The sequence below is a fragment of the Maniola jurtina genome, chromosome 23 (assembly GCF_905333055.1).
Source record: "Maniola jurtina chromosome 23, ilManJurt1.1, whole genome shotgun sequence".
In the NCBI taxonomy this organism is placed as follows: Eukaryota; Metazoa; Arthropoda; class Insecta; order Lepidoptera; family Nymphalidae; genus Maniola; species Maniola jurtina.
The window spans coordinates 1,787,424-1,806,580 of record NC_060051.1 but is presented as its reverse complement, the minus strand read 5'-3'; the positions used below and the strand labels follow the sequence as shown (position 1 = coordinate 1,806,580).

The 19,157-nt window shown below is 37.3% G+C and overlaps 3 protein-coding genes across 13 annotated transcripts in view; 1 reads left to right on the top strand and 2 right to left on the bottom strand.

Annotated features, from left to right (window-relative positions):
- Window positions 1–3,922, bottom strand: part of LOC123877422 (nuclear receptor coactivator 6) — a 51,165-nt gene extending 47,243 nt beyond the window's left edge. For 6 of the 10 annotated variants that reach the window (XM_045924185.1, XM_045924182.1, XM_045924184.1 and 3 more), the window contains exons 1-2: window positions 3,791–3,922; window positions 128–673 (exon numbers count right to left, since the gene is read on the bottom strand). In XM_045924185.1, the coding sequence (XP_045780141.1) occupies window positions 128–222 (95 nt within the window). In that variant the 5' untranslated portion in view covers window positions 223–673; window positions 3,791–3,922. The other 4 variants (XM_045924179.1, XM_045924178.1, XM_045924181.1 and 1 more) reach the window with 4 other exon arrangements.
- Window positions 3,923–4,458: 536 nt separating this feature from the next.
- LOC123877428 (protein MON2 homolog) overlaps window positions 4,459–19,157 on the top strand; it is a 35,638-nt gene continuing 20,939 nt past the window's right edge. For both annotated transcript variants that reach the window (XM_045924214.1, XM_045924213.1), the window contains exons 1-18: window positions 4,459–4,819; window positions 5,019–5,150; window positions 5,447–5,629; window positions 6,108–6,237; window positions 6,478–6,578; window positions 7,004–7,129; window positions 7,768–7,847; window positions 9,322–9,478; window positions 9,833–9,947; window positions 10,525–10,656; window positions 14,401–14,497; window positions 15,063–15,191; window positions 15,774–15,862; window positions 16,111–16,241; window positions 16,655–16,774; window positions 17,083–17,287; window positions 17,636–17,769; window positions 18,251–18,362. In XM_045924214.1, the coding sequence (XP_045780170.1) occupies window positions 4,700–4,819; window positions 5,019–5,150; window positions 5,447–5,629; window positions 6,108–6,237; window positions 6,478–6,578; window positions 7,004–7,129; window positions 7,768–7,847; window positions 9,322–9,478; window positions 9,833–9,947; window positions 10,525–10,656; window positions 14,401–14,497; window positions 15,063–15,191; window positions 15,774–15,862; window positions 16,111–16,241; window positions 16,655–16,774; window positions 17,083–17,287; window positions 17,636–17,769; window positions 18,251–18,362 (2,293 nt within the window). In that variant the 5' untranslated portion in view covers window positions 4,459–4,699. The remainder of the gene's footprint in view (window positions 4,820–5,018; window positions 5,151–5,446; window positions 5,630–6,107; window positions 6,238–6,477; window positions 6,579–7,003; window positions 7,130–7,767; window positions 7,848–9,321; window positions 9,479–9,832; window positions 9,948–10,524; window positions 10,657–14,400; window positions 14,498–15,062; window positions 15,192–15,773; window positions 15,863–16,110; window positions 16,242–16,654; window positions 16,775–17,082; window positions 17,288–17,635; window positions 17,770–18,250; window positions 18,363–19,157) is intronic.
- Window positions 10,995–13,868, bottom strand: LOC123877445. The gene is made up of 4 exons (XM_045924247.1): window positions 13,722–13,868; window positions 13,380–13,494; window positions 12,389–12,540; window positions 10,995–11,232 (listed from the first exon to the last, which is right to left on the bottom strand). Exons 1-4 carry the CDS (start codon window positions 13,828–13,830, stop codon window positions 11,012–11,014), a joined length of 597 nt encoding a protein of 198 aa, XP_045780203.1. The 5' UTR covers window positions 13,831–13,868; the 3' UTR covers window positions 10,995–11,011.

Below are 19,157 nucleotides of genomic sequence, written 5' to 3'. Positions count from 1 at the left end.
TATTTCAAAAATTACAGACAGACACTCCAATTTTAATTATTAGTATAGATTAAAAATATTAGAATCTGTGATCACGGAGCTTTCAGGATTGGTGGCTCCTCGCCTATATGGAAGTATGGATATTCACCTTATAGTCTTTTCTGGGCTCTTGTCCTGCTTCCTCGTGATAAGGTTGTCTTTCCTTTTGCTGCGTAAAGACATGTTCGACGACATGTTGTCCATGTTGCTCCATCAAGACAAACTATCACAAACTACCACTCCAAACATACATTGTGATACTAATAATCTCAAATTATAAGTTATTTACTAGTTACTACTAACGATAACTTAAATGAACAAATAAATAATCGACACCATCACAATCTCAATGTTTTGAATATTTGCAATTCCATTGTACCCAGTGTTATTTCATGGATAACTTGTTTAAATTAAAGTAAATGGGCTAAAAGCTATTTATTGATTAAATATTATATTAAAATAAATAGATAACTAGTTCCGTCTTTTTATTCTCTCTCGCAATGTTGGCATTCTTTTCCTGTTTTTTTTTTTTTTAACTAGAACTTGTTCATACCCTAAATTACTTGAACCGAAAAAAAAATTATTTAAACTATAAACAGTCTTGAGGATAATTTTGGAAAGTTATTGCAGGATTTGTTTAGTTTCTTGATGTTATCTGAAACAAGAATTTATGAATCTTTAGTTTTAATGTTGAAGCACCCTTTGTTTTATGAAGCAGAAAATTATGTTATGTCTAAGGACAGGGCAAGTTTATTAAGATGATCACGATCCTTAGTCCATTCATGAGATACTAGAGACAGAGTGAATTAGAGTGAGGGAACTCTCGGGTTGATGAACAATATGTCAAATATTAATTGGAATATACTGACGTAAAATATGGCTCCTTTAGGGCTACCCACATCAAATGTTCTAACATTTGACGCCTGCCAGTGACGTCGATGCGTCAACGTTTTGTCAGAAGGTCCCTGACTGTCATGAACTGTGCTAGAGATTCAAACCATGAGAGATACAATTAGAGTAGTCTCTTTCTTTAGATAGATAGTCAGTCATACCCACTGCCATAATTTTGCTTGCAATTAACTAACAAGAAAGCAAGTCAAAACTACGCAGATTTGTTGAAGATTACTTGATGATTAATGATTTTTGATTGATTTAAGATGAATGAAAATGTCACAGGGAATAGCTAGTATTAATATGATAACTTTATTAATATTACATAAACAGATTATGTAAAATATCTACAGAAAGACAATAGAAACCACAAATCTTCACAGTCACACTCCGCTGAGCACAAGATTTCAACAGATATTTCTGTTATGCCAAGCATTTGATATTTTGCAATGAATCTTATTGTTGATATAATAATATGAACTCTTTAGCATGAAAATAAGCTCTCTTGTCCTAGTGTAGGTATAGCATAAGGTATAGTTTGATTTTCTGTAGACAATTTAGCGCATAAAAGTTATATACAAATCTCTAAACTGAATTAATATCAGTCTCCTTGCCCACTAGAACCATTTTAAAAAGGAAAGCACTAATTTCAGCAATATCAATTTGATTTACTTTATACAAAATTAGTGCCCATTTGATAGATGAAAAAAAATTAACTAGTTCACTAGTTCAAAATTTAAAGTAGCAATCCATTTTTTTAGCTATTTACAAGAGCTTAGTACTGTTTAAGCCCTGCACACCTCCAAAAGTGGAGTTTTAATAGCTTTCCATATCAAAAAATATTTCCTGTATATAGTATCAAAACTGTACTGAACCTTAGATAAAACTTTTCTGAAGCCAAAACCAAGACAGAAATAAACCAGAACATGTTCCAGCATACGTAATCTAGGAACATAATCATTTCAATCAAAACCGCTCACCATAACATGCTAATCAATCAAATCAGTGTCAACGCTATGAGTATACACTATGCAGTACAGTATACATAATCAGTTTATTTTGGTCCAGATGCGATGCAGATCAATTATGTGATAAAAGACTAGCAGCAGCTGTGATATCTTGGTGAATGTGGATCTATGAATCACTGATCAAATCAAATCAAATCAAATTTCTTTACTGCGAATTTGGGTAAACAGTGGAGATGGTACAAAGATAAAAAGGTACAGCCAAATTCTGCTTATAAGCATGCAATATGTTACATTAAATTAAGATACATTTTGGTCACACAAAAAAAAAAAAAATTAAATAATAATAGCAAAATGTCCAAAATTAAAATACAGTTATAACTTTTCTGGGAGGTAATCATTAATTGAGTAATATGTCTTTTCTAATAATAGTTTTTTTCAATTTTCTCTTAAATAAAGGAAGTTCACGGGTCTCAATTATATAGCTGGGCAAGTGATTATACAAAAGTGGCCCATGATGTACTGTAATTTTAGGAAATTGTGAAAGCAAATATTTAGACTAAATGTCACTGATTCTGGGTACAACATGCTCAAACCATGTAGTTATTTTAAACAAGAGGTATATGACTGTGCATTGTAGAAAAGCAGGTCTCAGGCGGACTGAATTTAACCTTTACTCTAACTACAGGAGTAATACAGGGGTTTGAAATTTGTGTAGTCCATGTGGACAAAATCTCGGGCATAAGCTAGTATAATGATTATTATTATTCATTAGAGACAGAAAGCAGAAAAGAAATGCCTCCGAGAAAATATTGTGCTGTGTAACTACAGATCAAATCTTTTATAACAAAATTGAAGGGATTTTTATTATTAGATTGCAAAACCAATAGTTGCAATAACCTGTGTCCTGTAAAGTTTATATGCTATGAGACAGGGAGTTATGGGACTAAGACTTTTCTAATACATAATTATAACGATGTTGTTGTAAATAGTTTTTTACTATGAAGTTTTTATGTTTATATACCATAAAACACATGGATGTATAATGTATATATTTATTACTGATTTGATTGTATAGATTGTAAACAATTTATATAAAAGATTGATTTAAACAGATATTAACGAATATTGAGTAGTACTTGGAATCTAAATATGTAGTCATATCTCTCATGATAAACACAGCTACGATTCAGAAATGAATGAGTGTTATGTGAGCTCTTGGAAACTGAAATGTACACATTTTACTATCAAAATAAAGATGTAAAAGTTGTATAGCTAAGGTGATTGACATTTAACAATGAAAACGACCGATTCATACAGCAAATCCTCTCTTTGATATTGTCTACCTTTATAACTTTGTATACACTGAATCAGGTGGCGATATTTGCAAAATAATACACGAAACACATGTTGCTTCGCTCATTGGAAGCGATTGTGCGATCCTGCAGTTCACACGTTCATCTTCAGTAACGCGATTGCTCGAGAGGTCAGCACACTACTTTCGTCACGTACGTAATAGCAAAACAGTGCATACGACACAATAACTAAAACTAGGTGCCGGCAAACGAGATATGCAAACCGAGAAAACACGACGTCCAACGCTGCTCGCCCATCGTCTCCTGTCACTTGGAATTTTTATCAGTTTCACTCACTTTACTTGGTATTTTACTCGCACAGTGTCTAGAACCTGCATGCATCGCCCGTTTTATTACAATAAGAATGGCGCATAGCTAAACCAAGCTGAATAAATAGAGTAAAAATTGCATTGACAGTCCGTCAAGCGCACAAAGTATGCATTTTTCTGGTGAGGGCGTATGTATTGTACCTTGGCATTTGCATCGTAGCACGCGTGTACCATTTCGTGAACTGATAAACGTTTCATCAACTAAAATGTAATCGATTCTTTTATTACTTACAAATAAAAATCTGGAATCACACCAATGTTTTTTCTTCTGCACAATCAGTAATGTTGCCAAATCAAATAAAAAAATTGTGGTGCAGTAAAAATTGGGTCATCGATCAGTCTGAGGTGGTCGGAGAATTTTTAACTTTCACTTAATTTATTATTTGTTTTAATACAATACTGTAAGCACTAGCAGTCTGCTTTTATTTAAAACTTACCACTTGCTTGTCACATACTTGCTTTAATAAAGAAAAACATATTTTTTCAAAAATTATCAAGTTCTGCTTACTTTTTTTATCTGTGTCTTTACAATATTTGACATTTTTAAAGCAAGATGAAGGCAACACAGAAAATTACCAGTTTTCTGTTCGTTTTACGCAGCTTTGTGAAAAGTATTCTTTACAAAGACAAAAATATTTGAATAAAAATTACACTTTGTGTGGATTTTATTGTTTGGTATTTTCTGGTAAGTAAAAAAATTACTTTACTACTGTAAATTATTTTTTTTACGTCAAGATTTATATAATTTTATAAACCTTTTTTAGAGGCCTAGGCTGGGCCTAGGAACGGACCATGAACGGACCATATGAACGGACTGTTGAAATAAGTTCAGAAATCGGAAATCTGAATTTGCTATTGCAAATTATTGCATGCAATGGACGGCTCTTTTTATAGTTGGTGGTTGGTGGTTGGTGGCCTGGTGTCGTTCATCGTTTATTCTTATTTTATTTCAGTAAAAATTTAATTAAGTTATTAATATCGAATAACCTTTGAATCAAATAAAATATGTCAAATTGTGAGATTTATGAACGAAAGTTGTGTTGTCGAATGGTGTCGATTCGATTGTGTACATGGCACAATTTTAATTTGTTTAATTTTCGCGAAATATGAAGTGGAAAATTAATTAGAATAATATCAAACCATGGCTTTCGTCAGCGCTGTTACCGGCGATGATTCAACAAAGAAATTTATGGACGTGCTACAAAATGACTTTAAAACTTTAAGCTTGGAAACCAAAAAGAAGTATCCTCAGATAAGAGAGGTATTATTTTTTTAATTATCTGATTATTTATATGGTTTTCTGTTACCTACGATAGTAACAAGTACATGCATCTACATGAGATAAATTTTATTTGGAAAAAATCATTGTGTTACCTATTTTTCTCTATATAGAATAACATTGTTCTTACTGATTATGTTTTTGTGTTTAAAAATGAATATTCCATTTCCCATATTTTTAGGCTTGTGATGAGGCTATAGAAAAGCTGACGTTGGCGGCTAATAATCCGCAAGCGTCTTTGTATGGAGTGGTGAATCAGATCTTATATCCTTTAGTGCAAGGATGTGAGTCGAAGGATGTTAAAATTATTCAGGTAATTGTGAAATAATGTAGGATCGTTAAAGTTTTAACTAACATTATTAGTTGATTAGCAAATTAGATTGTAAATGTACTTATAGACATTTTACATTATGTATTGATTATAGTAATTTCTACTGATAATAATAATTTAGGTATTCATTGTAATTTTTAATTTGGTTTTTATCTTTGTACTTGTGATTAGATTCCTTTCTCTCAGTTACTTTTGCTTACACATGTTTTATTTAATTTTTAACCGTGTCTGTTTGTCTTTCGCCTTTATAATATTAGTATGGATTGTTTATCTTTCAGTTTTGCTTGGGTACAATTCGGAGGCTAATAGCCCAGCAGGGCATCGACGCTAAAGGCGCTAGACATGTAGTTGATTGCCTCTACAACCTGGGCCAAGCCAATATGCTGGAGCTTAAGCTGTTGCAAACAGCTGCTCTACTGATGACCACATCTGATTTGGTGCATGGCGATACACTGGCAAGGGTAAGTTTGTCTGTACATACAAGGCTTTAGGCGAGTTATTAAGTGCAAATTTCTATACAAACATCATCATCATCTATGGATAGACGTGCACTATGCTGCTGTCTCATAGGTCTCTTGTAGGGACTTCCACACACCACTGTCTTGCACCGCCTGAATCCAGCAATTCCTTCCGGCTTGCTTGATGATGTCCATCCACCTAGTAGGGGTCTTCTAAGTTCCAATGCTATGCTTTCCGGAGTGAGGTCACTATCCTAGCACCTTGGGGTGTCTATCGGTTTTTTAACTTACCCATTGCTACCTCAGCTTCACAACCTGTTGAGCTATGTCAGTTCTCCTGGTCTCCTCATATCTGATTTGATCACGTAGAGAGAAACTTCAAGCTAGCTCTCTCCATTGCCCACTGAGTAGCTCGAAGCTTTCTTATGAGGGCTATAATAGTCCACCTAGTGAGTAATAATACCACTATTTATGCTTACAGACCATGGTGATGTGTATTCGCATGGTGACGGCGAGTGAAACGCGGGATATCAGTACAAGTCACGCGGCCGCGGCGACGGTCAGGCAACTGGTTGCTCTTGTCTTCGAGAGGGCCCTGGCAGAGGCCAATGGTAAATCTTCTAAATATATAAAAAGAAGAATCTTGACTTGACTGACTCAGCAATGCCCAAATCAAAAGCTGAAAAGACCTTGAAAGTTAACATTTTAGCACACACATTCACACTAAAGCAGCCGCGGGTGATTGCTAGTTAGTTCATTTAACAAATGATGTTTATATATTGTGTATACCAGACACCACAGAATTGTAAGTGTAAGACTTAGGGTTCTGTATTATATAATTTGATTTTTAGGTACACTAAAAGTGAACCCAGCGGATGTCAGAATGCAAGCAAATAGTAAAGCACCAAAGGATCTCAAACCATGCGCAGTTGACGCATATCTCATTTTACAGGTATGACGTACGTTCGAAACAAACTAAGTCCTGTTTTCACTTATGGCTGTATTCACAAACGTTACTAGGAGGTCTCACAGTACGCTCGAACGCATAGTGTAGGTTCCACCAATCAGATCATTGTAAATTGACGTGATACAGTCATCTGATTGGTGGAACGGACACTGTGCGTTCGAGCGCACTATGAGACCTCATAGTAACGTTTGTGAATACGTGTGTAAGTGTTGTGATTAGTTCTAGTGAGCATATATATAGAAGAATATACATATATAATGAATATACTATATACATATAGAATAGATACATATGTAGTTTTTCTATGTATCTAATATCTAAGTCTATCTACAATTCAAGGTTTCTAAATAATTTTAAATACATATCAAAAATTGCCAAAACAGTAGTATTCGAACATGATATATTTTCAGGATATAATTCAACTAATAAATGGTGACTCAGCTCACTGGCTGGTCGGCATATCAGAAGTACCAAAGACATTCGGACTGGAATTGTTAGACACAGTATTGACTGACTTCTCTGATGTTTTCTTTAAGGTATGTTTAAACCATTCTTTTCACAATATAATGAACAAGTACAGATGTTCTATTTCATGAAGACCATTTGGCCATGTTTGTGTGAGTACACACTTACACATTGTTATAGTGTGCGTGGCGCTGAGTGTTGACCGCGACGCGGTTTACGTTACGCACGCAAACGCGTTAACGCTTATTAATACACTTAGTACTTAGTAATAATTAAAAAAAAATTAAAGCAACTGCTCTACCTTGAATTTTTTTCAAAAACTTTATGTGCCAGTGTCACTTGGGATGTTGTAAGAATTCTTACATACCCGTACATCCAAATCTGTATAGGCATTTAGGAGTTATGGTGAAACGAAGAAACCTACATAGGTATATACAATACATAAACCTTGAAAACATTGAACTTTTTTTTTTGGCCACTTATGTAAAAATAGAATTTTTTGGTTAATTTTAAAACAATATTGAATTAACAAAAAATATTAAACTAGCTATAAGTAATTTATCTTTAGTGTTGTATTTCAAGATCATTTTCTTTTTGAGCATTCAATGAAAAATACATCTTAACAAACGATAAGTTACCAAATCGAGTGTTCTGAATCGCCAGGCTGATCACAATGAAACAGATCTATATTGATTTATTTCTATTTCAGATAGCAGAATTTCGATTTCTACTAAAAGAACATGTTTGTGCGTTGATCATAAGGCTGTTTTCACCCAATGTTAAATATAGGTAAGTTATAATAATATAATATTATCAAATAATCCTTTACACCAGTATAAGTATATATCAATATAGTATAGCATAAAGGTATACAAGGACTTCGTCTGCGATGGCGTTTGCTGGCGCGCGTGCTGTGCTTGTTTGGAGTGTTTTTTTTTGTTAGGAGTGGCTGGTTTTTGTGTTAGTTGGTGTTTTTTGGTGGTGGAACTGACTGGGAAGCGCTCTAAAGGGGCGCCGCGCGTATGTCGGCGGGCGCCGGCGCAGACGGAGTCCATACTTGTATAAATTCAATAACTTGAAAATATCACAAACTTGACATTGGCTAATCAGAGTAAAGCCAGATTTAAAGAAAAAAAAAGGTATACAATATACATATTGTTACTAGCTATGCTATATCCGCGGTAAGAAGTTGGTTTCTCTCGCTCTCTCTGTTATGCAATCCCATACAAATGATAGAGCCAAGAATCTCAGTGGGCGTTAAACCACCATCCAATCACAAACATGTATTCAAACAACATTCGAAATTCAATCGGAAAACAAAGTTTCGTTTGTGATTGGTTGGTGACTCAAAATGGTTAGCGCACACTGAGATTTTTGGCTATAATTTTCAGAATTCAAAAAAATTCAAAATTCAAAATATTTTTATTCAATTAGACTCTTTTATGGGATTACGTAACAGAGAGATCGCTACACTAGCTTCTTTCCTTGGATAGGGTATCCGGTAATCGGTATAGTTTTTGTGTCTGTGACGTAATTTTGCAATGGTCAGTGGTCACGGTTTAAGTTCTTCCTTTTCGCACATCCGGGTGCGAATTCAAAAAATTAATAATCGTTGAATAATAAAATAGTAAACCATTGTGATATCTATTTGTCCATATTATACGTGACTGGAGCAAAATATAGTTGTAATGTAACATGGCTACAGCGCCATCTCTTAGAGCTTTGTGCACTAATGATTTTACACTTATTTCGTGGTTTAACGACATTATATATTTTTAGGGTTCCGTACGTCAAAAGGAAATACGGAACCCTTATAGGATCACTTTGTTGTCTGTCTGCCTGTCTGTCCGTCCGTCGTGTTTGTCAAGAAAACCTGTAGGGTACTTCATGTTGACGTAGAATCATGAAAGGCAGGTAGATAGATCTTATGGCACACGTAAAGGAATAAATCACAGAAAAAAAAAATTAAAATGTGTTTCAATATACGTAAATAGTTATAAGATTTATGTTAATAAAAAAATTAATTAAATAAATAAATTTCCAAAGTAAGATAACTATACCAAGTGGGGTATCATATAAAAGGGTTTTACTTGTAAATTCTAAAACAAAATTTTATTTATTTTTAAGCATAATAGTTTTTGATTTATCGTCCAAAATGTCGGAAAAAATACCCAGTACGGAACCCTTGGTGCGCGAGTCTGACTCGCACTTTTTATATTCTGGTAAGCAAAACCAACCCCACAATAATTAATATTAATTCCAGGGCTGCATTCACGTCCCCCCACATCCCCGGCGGCGGGCCCCCTGCGGTTGGGGCCGGCGGGGCCCCGGGGGCCGCGGGGGAGAGGCCCCACTTCCCCGTCACCATGCGCCTGCTGAGACTCGTTTCCATCATCGTGCACAAGTACCACGCTGTGCTTGTGAGTTCCATTATTGACACAGTGAACGACAAAGCATAGAAATATTCCGTAAGCTCTATTATACGTAACGAAATTGCCGAAGTGGGTGGGTGCAGAAATATACGGCACCGCGAGGGTCTTTAATTCGGTTTTAACTCTGTAACTGTCACTTTAACCACTCCAACACCAAAAACAGTAGCGGCCACTTTAACCATTATTTAAATGGTTAAAGTGCTTAATAGATGTGAGTATGTGTGGCCTCGAATTTCGAATATTTTCGAATGAAAATAGTAAGAAACATGATTTCTAGCTTTTGTCGTTCAATGGTTCCATAATAATTAGTCGTCGTAAATTTGTGTGAATACTGTATTGCAGGTGACAGAATGTGAGATCTTTCTCTCCCTGACGATCAAATTCCTGGATCCAGACAAACCTCTTTGGCAACGCGCGCTGGCGTTAGAAGTGTTGCACCGAATGACGATACAACCAGGTATATGGTATTATCTATGATATTGACTTGATTACATAACAATTACGTACAGTGTAAACTGCTTAAAAAACCGGCCAAGTGCGAGTCAGACTCGCGCACCGAGGGTTCCGTACTCGGGTATTTTTTCCGACATTTTGTACAATAAATCAAAATCTTATACATAAAAATAAATAAAAATCTGTTTTACAATGTACAGGTAAAGCCATTTCATATAATACCCCGCTTGGTGTAGTTATCTTATTTTGAAAATACTAATTATTATTATTTGTTCATGAACACTTTTTTTTGTGACGTAACGACAAATTCACTGTTTTCGGATGTTTTCCTTTACTTGTGCTATAAGACCTTCCTACCTGCCCAATTTCATGATTCTAGGTCAACGGGAAGTACCCTATATTTTTTCTTGACAAACAGACAACAAAGTAGACAACATAAGGGTTCCGTTTTTCGTTTTGAGGTACGGAATCCAAAAAACTTGCCAGAAATTCGCGAGATATTGACATTTTGAGAGAGACCCTATATCTCTCTATAACATAGATCCCCGGTCCACAGTTATTTATTATATTTTTGATTTCAGACCTACTTAAAGCGTTCTGTGAATGCTACGACATGAAGCCTCACGCGACAAACATATTTCAAGACATAGTCAACGCTCTCGGCGCATACGTGCAGAGTTTGTTCGTCGCCTCGCAAGTTAACACACCTGCCGGTGAGTGAACGCCTCCTATATATTATAGCAAAGATATGAAATATATAATGAATGAATGAATATGATAATGAAGAATTTATAGAACTTTGATGTCACGACGGACAAAAGTTTTGGGCCTGTGACCATAAAAATAATTTGATCTTTTCGGCCGTTCTTGCAATGAAAACAAAAATATTTTATGTGCAATAAGAACAAGCATTTTTTAAACTATATCTTTAAACTATATCTAACCAGTTAAAAGCATTATTATTTAGCTTTAACGGACGCACGTACGGACGAAGAAACACCATAAGGGTTGCTTTATTTTGGTATGAAACCCTAAAAACAAAACAGTGATCAATATTCAAATCATTTTTTAATCATGAAACACATCGTGATACACCGAACCATCATTTTCTATGCTCTCTACAACATCATCAATATCGACTGTCACCGCCCAGTCATTATGATCAACAGAGTCGTCCAAAAGGTTTGGTGCAGGGCCATTGAGGTTTCCCTCGATTTTGTGATCATACTCTTCGTCTTGCAAATCGGTACTGTCTTCCTCGTCGCCCGAATCACGCCTGCCTGATTTATCTAAACATAAAAAACCGGTCAGGTGCGAGTTGGGCCTCGCTTTTTGAGGGTTCCGTACATAATTATTATGAACATCATATTTTGGTTGTATGAAATATTTCTTTTCCGAGCTAGAACATCGCAGTAAACCGTGATAGAAAAACCCAAAAAATGTTTGGTTGTTTTGGTTACAACTTACAAACTACTTTATGAATCGTTACTTTCAGTATTTGTTTAAATACAGTATAATATGGTACTTAAGGGGCAAGCGACGGGTCTGCCCGCGAAATTCAAATTTAATTTGGTTTTTTGCAATTTGTAAACTAATACGACAACGTAGGCTTATGGCATTTTAATTGCGACAATGGCAGTATTATCCTTACAGGTTTATATAAAGGGTCCGGTTTAAGAAATTAGCTCTAGTATCGACTATAACCTACAAATTAGTCGATGCTAGAGCTAATTTTCGTCGATAATAAATCGGTTTTATTTTTCTTTTGTATTAAATTAAAAAAAATCGGATGCATCTACCGTATGTGGGGGATCGATTCGTGCGCCAGTCTTGACGACAGCTGTAACATTTACTAACATCCCTACTAGTATTATAAATGCGTTAGTTGTCTGTATTCCTTTTTCTGCTACCTTTTTACGGCCCATCCGTTTAACCGATTTGGCAAAAGGTACAGCTGGCTTGCATAGGTGCTTTCTCTTCAGACAAATCAAAGAGTTATACAAGAAACCAAAAGCTTAATTTGCTATAATCCACTAAACCAAAGAAATCTGTATGGTGCAACATGCAGCATGGTACATGCACCGCCCTCCCTCCCACTGATAAACATACAGGAAAAATTTGCCTCTTTCTCTTGTAATATCTATTTCCTGTATTTATGAAATTTGAAGTAATGCACTTGACTCCTAATTTTGTTTGACATTAATTTATTTTAATTTAATTTATTTTGTTATCTTAAATATTTGCACACTAATAATTTAGTAGAAAGTTAAGGCCTCTAATCATAAATTTCCATCTTATTGTACCAACTGTCTTGCAAATAAATTATCTTATCTTATTCTAAAGCCAGCCACCAAAGAAATCAAAGAGTTCACTCGGGTTCTCAAAACTTGAACCCACGCGAAAGTCGCGAGTATCAGTATTTTATGAAGAGTCAGCATTACTTACTCCAAGACTGTGAGCTATACACAGACAGGTTCCGAGGGTCCCGCACCAGTATCTCTGTGTACAAGTCGATCAGTGGCTGGCAACGTCGCAGGCATTTGTCGTATGTGGTGAACCGATTCGTGCGCCAGTCTTGACGGCAACCGTAGCGTTCACTGGAATCCGTACTAATATCAGAGTGAGCGTGTTGCCAGTGATCCATATATGACATCCATATATCATATATGGATCCGAGACATGGTCGCTAACTATGGGCCTCATAAGAAAGCTCAGAGCCACTCAGCGGGCGATAGAGAGAGCTATGCTTGGAGATCCTCTACGTGATTAAATCAGAAATGAGGAGATCCATAGCAGAACTAATGTAACTGACATAACTCAACGTTTTCCAACGTTAACCAATGTTTTCCGTACTACTCTACTAGAGAACTCTCCTTATCAAAAAACATTCTAAATTCAAAAATATAGGTACGTTTGTGATTTTTTGGTAACTAAAAATGGTTTGTCATTTATATGAGATTAGCTGTGCCCGCGACCTCGTTCGCGTGGAATAGCTCTCAGGGCGCTTTATATAGCTACGGACGCTCAGGCGCGAGGCGTGTAGTACGTACTCTGTACGTTAAAAATGTTCGCCGTGATTCTTTAAATTGACATAACTTTTTTATTTATGAACCGATTGACATGAAATAAACACTAAATGTTAAGTGAAGCTTACTACAATATATTAGTGAAAACCGTATCTAAATCGAATAAGCCGTTTCTGATATTAGCGTGCACAAACACACAGACAAACAGACAAAAAAAAAAATTAATTACAATTTCGGGTTCGGCATCGATATAATAACAACCCCTGCTACTTTTTTTTATATATTTCCATTGTACAGACACCACTTTTCTACAATTTTATTATATGTATTATAGATAGATATTATTATATAGATAACGTAAGAGAGAGAACCCTATACCAACTTCTCTTCATGGATAACGTAATACCAACGTGCAGTTCTGTAGTTGAAACACGAACGTCCATACAGATCTCACGGGTTCGATGCACAGTCCGGGCGTGAAGCGACGCGTGCAACGCACAAAGTAGTTGTATCTACTCCGTTTGGCTATATTAATACATAGAACATTATAGAATACAAATATTTTTTTAGCGTTCCAGTATGATACCGTGTAGAAATCGATAAGGGGTTTGGGTTTACTAAAATACCTTTCCAAGTTAGCCTGCTACCATCTTAGACTGTATCATCACTTACCACCAGGTGGGATCGCAGTCAAGTGCTAACTTGTAATGGAAAAACAAAATGAGTAATTTAGATAATACATAATTCCTTACGAAGTCGTCTTCTCAAAATATTAACATCAGTGTTTCCATTCAATGATGAAATAACTACAAAAGTACACGCAACTATACTCAAATAGTGGGTTTTCATTTTACACTTCATGAATATTTTTGAAGGATCGTGACCAAATAGATTATGTATAGTCCGAATAAAATTACTTCTCACGCGCTATTTTAACTCTAGGTCAAGGTACAAAGGACTATTGTTTAGTAGGTCAATATTTTAAGTGGTTTTACTTGCGTCAATATTTTAAGTGGTTTTACTTGCATAGGTATACTACCTACTTTCATATACTGTCATAATCTCTAAATATAAAAATATAACTAATATCTTTTTTGTTGACACCTCAAATGAAAATTCTTGGTGATTATGTTTAAGTAATGGAACCCCTGTAGTTTTAATATTTTTTACTATACAGACGCTTTAAATCGATTTCAGCCTGAAATCGATTTGATATTCAGGTAAAATGTTGTATGAACTTTGCCATTGTTATTTTAGTGCTACTCTACACTATGTTCATAGCACCCAATGTCACGAAGTTTGACAGTTTTAAATTAAATTAGGTTTGTCTGTCCTTTTCTTATTACATTGGTAAGAAAAAGATCCAAATACTCGTAAGTTGCGTACAGAATCATTACTATTATATGCCAATGTTAGTATAACTTGTTTCAGGATCATCGAGCATCCCGCAACAAGCAGGATTCTACTGGAAGGGCGTATGGCTCCCTTTGTGCATTACATTCGAGCCTGGTACTGCCAAATCTGTATAGTAAGTTCCTAAAGGTTCTTCTTATTTTGCGACTACTTTACCTCATTTTTAGTGTTCCGTACCTCAAAAGGAAAAAGGGAACCCTTATAGGATTACCTTGTTGTCTGTCTGTCGATCTGTCGTGTCTATTAAGAAAACCTATAGGGTACTTCCTGTTGACGTAGAATTATGGGCAGGTAGGTAGGTCCTATAGCACAAGTAAAGGAAAAAATCTGAAAACCGTGTATTTGTGGTTACATCACAAACAGTGTAGCGGGAGCTTCCCCGGTAACGTTATTTAACACGTTGTCGGTTAAGGCCCGCCTTCTTGGCTCAGGGTCTCGAGGTCTTGGTTGTGTTGGATCCAGGGTACTGTGGTCGATGGGCTCACCATTGCCCACAATACGGCGCAAATTAAAATGTGATCACGAAAACATTAATTCACTAAATCACATAACTTGCGCTATTGCACATAAAAATGTTAAAATATGTTGTACGATGGTATGGGACCCTTCGTATGAGATTCCGACTCGCACTTGACTGGTTTTTAAAACAAAATTTGTTAACAAAAATTTGTTGTATCCAGTATAGAGATGCTGGATCGCACTGAGGCGCCGAGCATCCAAGAGGGGTACGGCATCTCAGTGGCATACGCCTGCCTGGTCGAGATCATACGCTCCATCGCTATCACACTGGAGGGCAAGGAATACTTTAGGTCTGTACATCTTGACAACTATCTTACTTATATTTTTACTAGAGGATGCCCGCGACCTCGTCCGCGTGGATTTAGGTTTTTAAAGATCCCATGGGAACTGTTTGATTTTCCGGGATAAAATGCCTATATTATGTCAATTACACGGACGCAAGCTACTTTGGACCAAATTTCATACAAATTGGTTAAGCGGATGTGTTTTTAGGAATCCTGTGGGAACTCTTTGATTTTCCGGGATAAAAAGTAGCCTATGTCCGTCTCCGGGATATTAGCTAACCCTGTACCAAACTTCGTCAGAATCGGTTAAACTGTTGGGCCGTGAAAAGGTAGCAGACAGACAGACAGACACACTTTCGTATTTATAATATTAGTATGGATTTTAATAGATTATACTTATTCCTTACTAGATGATGCCCGCGACTCTTTCCGCGTGGATTTAGGTGTTTTTAAAATCCCGTGGGGACTGCTTTTCTGGGAAAAAGTTGCCGAAGTCAATTTCCCGGGCGTAAGCTATCTCTGAGCTATAAGATAGTATGCGGGCGATGGAAATGGTGCACTGAGTATTTGATTTTTCATCTTTCATAGATTGCAAGAACTTTACGACGACTCTCAAAACGATGGGGAAGAACAAGAAGTGAACTCTAACACTAACAAAACAATGAGCAATCATAAAGGTTAGTGCTTTTAAACATAATCGTCCAACCTTTCCGCTATGTGTGATTTTTTACCCTACTTCGTGGTTCTGGATGTCGGTTTTTAGGGTTCCGTACCCAACGGGTAAAAACAGAGCCCTATTAATGACACTCTGTTGTCTTAAAATCCTCCTTTTTCGAAGTCGGTTAAAAATGGTGAGTCTTTTCTTATAATGTATACATTATACAAGGCAGAGAGAGAAATTATCTTATGGGTTTTAATTGTTCAGAAACAGAAAGTTTGGACAACAAAACTGAAGTAACCAAAAATGGTCACACCGGAGAAGCTGATCAGAACTCCAACGTGGTGGAAAAGATAGACCCTGACGCTGAGGATAAGGAGAGGCAACTCAAATTACAGGTAACTCGGGGTCAAAATCTAAACCTTGATTAAAAGGAAATCCATGTCTATGCTAGTATTATAAACTTTTTTTTAATTTATAGACTAAAGTCGAGTCCGCTTGTTACAAACAAAATATTGTTTTGCTAACACATTAATTAAACGTATTTAGCAAATAGACCATCCACTGCGGTTTCCGTGTAAAGAACATTTTTGTTAGTAACTTATCTATTTAAAACTAGTTGATATAGTGTTTAAAATCCCGTGGGAACTCTGATTTTCCGGGATAAAAAATGTGTTAATCCAGGATACAATCTATCTCCGTTTCACAGCCAAATCCGCCCAGTAGTTTTTGCGTGAAATAATAGCAAACATCCACTCACGAATACAAACTTTCGCCTTTATAATATTAAAGTGTAATCGTATAATTTCAGCTTATAAAGTCGTCTTGGTGCGGGCTAGTGTGGGGCTTATCAGTGCTGGCCGAAGCGAGCATCGGCGAGCTGGAGAACATCCTACGCGCCATACAGACCCTGGCCAGAGTTAGCGGCAAGGTGAGCAAATGGATTAGCAGTTGAAGACCTTTATACTATTTTGTAGATCATACATACTAGTAGCTACCTCGGTAGGTACAAATCTGTTAAGTGGTTGGGCCTTTAGGAATCCCGTGGGATTTTCCGGGATAAAAAGTAGCCTATATCCGCCCCTGGGATGTAAACTAAATCTGTACCAAATTTCATCAAAATCGGCTAAACTGTTGAGCTGTGAAAAACTAGCAGACAGACAGACACACTTTCGCATTTATAATATTAGTATGGATGGATAGGCTGGTAGCCTTAATTAAATCCTGCGATGAATTCAGATGGGGGTGACGAACGCTCGGGACGCGTGTATCGGCGCACTGTGCCGCTGCGCGCTCCCCGCGCAATACTGCGTGCCCGTGCTGGGCGCTCTGGCCGCCCTGGCGTGTCCCTGGCCGGCCGCGCGGCCCTCGCCCGCCCCGGGGGCCGACTTGCGACACCACGTCGTGTGGGTTGGGACCCCTCTGCCGTGTTCACAGCCTACGGGTAAGTTTGTTGGGCGGGTTTCGCGGGTTTCCTCGTTTTGTCGATTATCCAAAGACTTAGAGGTGACGAACGCTAGAGACGCGTGTATAGGTGTACTGTTCCGCTGCGCCCTCCTCGCGAAGTATTGCATGCCCGTGCTGGATGCATAGGTTGGAGTGTGCTTGCCTAGAGTATTGCTATTCACTCTTGCCTTGAAGGTATTTAGATTAAATGTGGTAGGAAATAAGGGGTGCTAGATAATACGCGGTACCCAACGCCATCGACGTAGCCGTTTCATAGCCTGCATTTGACAAGTAAAGCCTAGAGGTTTTGTTACAAGTTTCATAACTGTCGTGAACTATATTTTAGGTCAGCAGCAGTCATTCGTGATGGTGACGTCACGGCACGTCACAGCTATGCGAGCGTTGCTGGCGGCGGCGCGACGCGACGGTGACGCGCTGCAGCACGCGTGGTTACCTGTTCTCACCACGCTGCAGCATCTGGTATTTACTATCACTAACATCATCGACCCATCGCCGGCTCACTACTGAGGACGGGTCTCCTCTCAGAATGAAAAGGTCTTGGATATAGACCACGTTAGCGAAGTGTGGATTAGCAGACTTCACACACCTTTGAGAACTTATGAAGAACTCTCAGGCATGCAGGTTTCCTCACGATCTTTTCCTTCACCTTTAAAGCAAGTGATGTCTAATTGCTTATTGTCTATACTCCGAAAATGTTTCCAATTAAATAATTCAGTCATAAATTCAAAAAAAAAATTATGCAGTTGATGTCCTTGTATGACACATTTAGATTTGATTTTGAGACTTTATTTAGTCAGTGTAGCTGACTGAAAGCTTTCATCGAAAATGCTGTCTTATTCTTTTGAGATATAACAACCCACACTGACACCCCATATCTGTATTGAACCCATGCGAAGCCGCGGCGGGTCGCTAGTGGATAATAAATGTGTTTTCCCACAAGGTGTGGATCCTTGGACTGAAGCCGTCGACGGGCGGCAGCATGAAGGCAAGCCGCGCCAGCGCAGACGCGAACGCTGTCATGAGTACTTCCGCTGTCATGGCCGACCTGCCCGGTAAGTATAACTCGGTCAAGCTAAGTTTGCACCTCGCTGGAATGCGGTGCCTCTCCCACTTCACTTCTCCCCGTGGTCGTCTTGTCGCGTCAGTACGGCTCACATACCGTACCTAAGGCTGAAATCTATAAAACGCACTTTGACTTTGCTCTGACTTAAGATTGAGTTAAAACGAGACAGATTTATGTGAGAGATATAGCTCTGTCTCGTTTTAACTCTGTCTTAAGTCTAAGCAAAGGCAGAGCGCGCTCTATAGATCTCACCCTAAGAGTCAGTGTGACGTAATCGACGCGAATTGCAAACTTAGTATATAATAAAACCGAGTAGTATATAATATACTATAGTATCTACGATGCCACAAACAGATGCACAGACACACACGTCAAACTTACAACACCCTTATTATGGGTTGAGGGTTAAAAAAAACTGAAACTATATTCCTAAAATATAAATTTGTAAATATGATTTTGAGTTTGAATTTTTGTCAATGTAAAAATCTAAGTGGCGATTTCGAGAAGTGGCCTTGGGAAAACATATCGGGTTCTAGTCATAGGGAAGAGGTTATATCAGAAAGGTGATCATAACGGGAAATGGTCATACAGGGCATGGACATACCGGGAAATGGTCATATCGGGAAGTTGTCATAACAAACCCAAACTATCATAACATATGACGTTGACGGATATAATCTAATTTGAATACTATCCCAAGAAATCTAACATTATGGTTATTAATGGAATGGGTCACGGCTCTCAACTGTTAAAATTGGAATCGGTGTTGAAATAACAATTTTTT

Bases quoted from the DNA above. Each gene is read 5' to 3' on its own strand.
- LOC123877445 (XM_045924247.1), bottom strand. From the start codon at position 13,830: ATGAAGTGTAAAATGAAAACCCACTATTTGAGTATAGTTGCGTGTACT. The intron at 13,495-13,721 runs GTAAGGAATTAT...GTATTAATATAG, and splicing joins TATTTTGAGAAGACGACTTC to CCAAACGGAGTAGATACAAC. The intron at 11,233-12,388 runs GTAAGTAATGCT...TTTTATGTTTAG, and splicing joins GTATAGCTCACAGTCTTGGA to ATAAATCAGGCAGGCGTGAT.